This window comes from Echinops telfairi, unplaced genomic scaffold, assembly GCF_000313985.2.
Source record: "Echinops telfairi isolate 266 unplaced genomic scaffold, ASM31398v2 ScPeMD7_7459;HRSCAF=8497, whole genome shotgun sequence".
Classification (NCBI taxonomy): domain Eukaryota; kingdom Metazoa; phylum Chordata; class Mammalia; order Afrosoricida; family Tenrecidae; genus Echinops; species Echinops telfairi.
In genome coordinates this window covers 7,311,542-7,313,970 of record NW_022111359.1, presented here as the reverse complement: position 1 = coordinate 7,313,970, position 2,429 = coordinate 7,311,542, and the positions used below count along the sequence as shown (strand labels likewise).

General features: G+C 40.7%; 1 protein-coding gene across 1 annotated transcript in view; it reads left to right on the top strand.

Annotated features, from left to right (window-relative positions):
- LOC123522777 (CMRF35-like molecule 5) overlaps nt 1-2,200 on the top strand; it is a 5,509-nt gene extending 3,309 nt beyond the window's left edge. Inside the window, exons 3-4 of the mRNA XM_045300065.1 lie at nt 1,290-1,366; nt 2,039-2,200. Of these exons, the coding sequence (XP_045156000.1) occupies nt 1,290-1,366; nt 2,039-2,200 (239 nt within the window). The remainder of the gene's footprint in view (nt 1-1,289; nt 1,367-2,038) is intronic.
- The last annotated feature ends 229 nt before the right edge of the window (nt 2,201-2,429 follow it).

The following is a 2,429-nucleotide window of genomic DNA, read 5'->3' as shown; positions in this document are numbered from 1 at the left end:
CCCCCGTCATCTGCTCCTGTGTGCTCTGATCAGATATGTCCCTCTCCCAGAGCTGCGGATTCAGTGCCTGGATGGAACTTTCATACAGCAAATCGCTCTGAGTTAGTGCACCCAGTAGCATCTCCTGGGAAGGTTCTCTGTGGTCACAGTGAATTTTTTTTTCTTTTCGTAAAAGCAGTTTTGTTCAAACCTTCTTTTTTGTGATGGCTGGTTTAAGAAAACAGCATTCGGCTGTGAAATTTTGCTTCCTGCTCAGGAAAAAACGCCACAGAAACTGTTGTGATGTTAAACACAGCTCACAAGCACAGCACTATGAGAAAAACTCAAGTGTCCAAGTGGTTTTCTCACTTCAAAAAGGGTGAAACGTCCATTGATGATAAACCTCATTCTGGACGTCCGTCAACTTCCTGAATTAATAGAAATGTCAATCCGTAGTGCATTTGGAGTACATTCCACCAGGTCAACCTGTTAATCAAGCTTTCTATTTAGAGGTTCTGAAAAGATTGTGCAACAGTGTGTGACCAAAAAGCATGATTTGAGGCAGATAGGGCACTGGTTTTGCCACCACAACAATACACCTGCTCACACAGCCATCTCAATGCCCCAGTTTTTGGCAAAAAACAGCATGCCTCTCTTACCATGCACCTTACTCACCTGACCCTCACTCCGTGAAACTTCTTTGTGTTTCCTCAAATAAAGAGGGATATGAAAGGACAGAGATTTGACAAATTAGAAGAGGTGAAGCAAAAAACGAGGGAGCTGCTGTCAGCCCTCCAAACAGATGAGTTTGAAAAAAATGCTTCCAAGAATGAAATCGCAGATTTGACAAATGTATTCAGTGTAATGGAGAGTACTTTGAGGATGATAAGGTTGTTTTGTAAAAAACAAAAAAATTAAATACATAGCTTTGGGGGGGAAAATCCAGGTTTGGGGGGGTACCCCCTTGTGTTGGATTGTGTGAGTTATGTGAGAAAAAAGAAATAATCGTTAAATAAATAAATAAGGGTTCCCGAGGGTTTGGGTTGGGGAGAGAGGGGCTAAAAAGGAGCTGACATTAAGCAGTTCAAGAAGAAATAAAATGTTTTGAAACTGATTGCGGTAGCTGTTGTCCAACACTGCTTGATGTGATTGAACTATGGAATGTTATATCTGTTAAGAACTCCCAACAAAATTATTAAAACTAAATAAGTGAAAGAAAAGACCCTAAGTGAGGGTGACTGACAGAAAGGCTGTGAGCAGGGGTTTATTCTCTCCCACATTCCATTCTCATGGCTATTTTCATATCCCAGAACACAAGGATGAGAAGATCAAGGCGCTGAAGTCCATTTCATTGAACAGCCGTGGAGCTCAGTCTTTGAATGCGTTGGTCAGTATTCCCATGTTATTCTCTTGCTCCAGCATTACCATGGTTCCCTGTAACTTTCAGGATAGAAAATTCTAGAATAAGGACAAAATTCTACAATAAGGACAAATCTGTCCTCTACCCCAGCGGAGCATTAGCCATAACTGAAGACATTTTTGTTTGTCAACACTGGATTATCTGTGGGTGAAAATCTAGTCAACATCTTACAATGTAAGGATTATCCAGTCCCAAAACCAATAGCCTTGAAATTAAGAAACCCAAGAATTGGGTTAAAAATCCTCAGCTGTCATTAAAAGACCTGCATTAAATCCCTATAGCGTCACCCCCACCCCCAACTCTACCTCTCATCCCCTATTTTTTTCCCACAACTCTTTGTTAGCTCCAGAGACCTCATCCTCTAAACCTTCATAGTCTCATAAATAAAATACAGCAAATGATAGAACCTTCACAGGGTGTGTGTGATAAGGGAGAAACCACATATTAAGTTGACAGTATAGACCTTGTTGTTAGCTACCATCTAATCAGCTCTAGACTCATGGAAAATTCCATGCCCCCAAATTGGGACTGTTGTGGTCCATAGCAGCACCTTCTGGGCTCACACAACCCCACTCACCTGTCTTCCCACTTCCTTAAGGTTCAATGAGTTTCTACCTTTTAACTTTATTTCCTTTAAAGGAAAATGTATGGGACCATGGAACCATCGAGAACATTGCAAAAAGAGCAACCCAATTACTTCAGGAAGTGGTATTGATCATACAAAAGGAGATTTTTGAGTCTCCAGGAAAGTATGAAGATCCTGAGCGTGGTATAGGTAAGAAACTTAAATGGCCCCCATGAAAGTATCTGGGTCCTGGCACAGGAGGGGCTATGGATAATAAGGAAATATTTTATTTATGTTTTTCTTTTTCTTTTTTTTTTGAATACTTTCATTTGGGGGCCCTTAGATCTCTTATCACAGTTCATACATTCATCCAATGTATCAAGCACATTTGCACATATGCCACCATCATCATTTTCAAAGCATTGTCTTCCCACTATATCCCCTGATATCAGCTACCCATTTTTT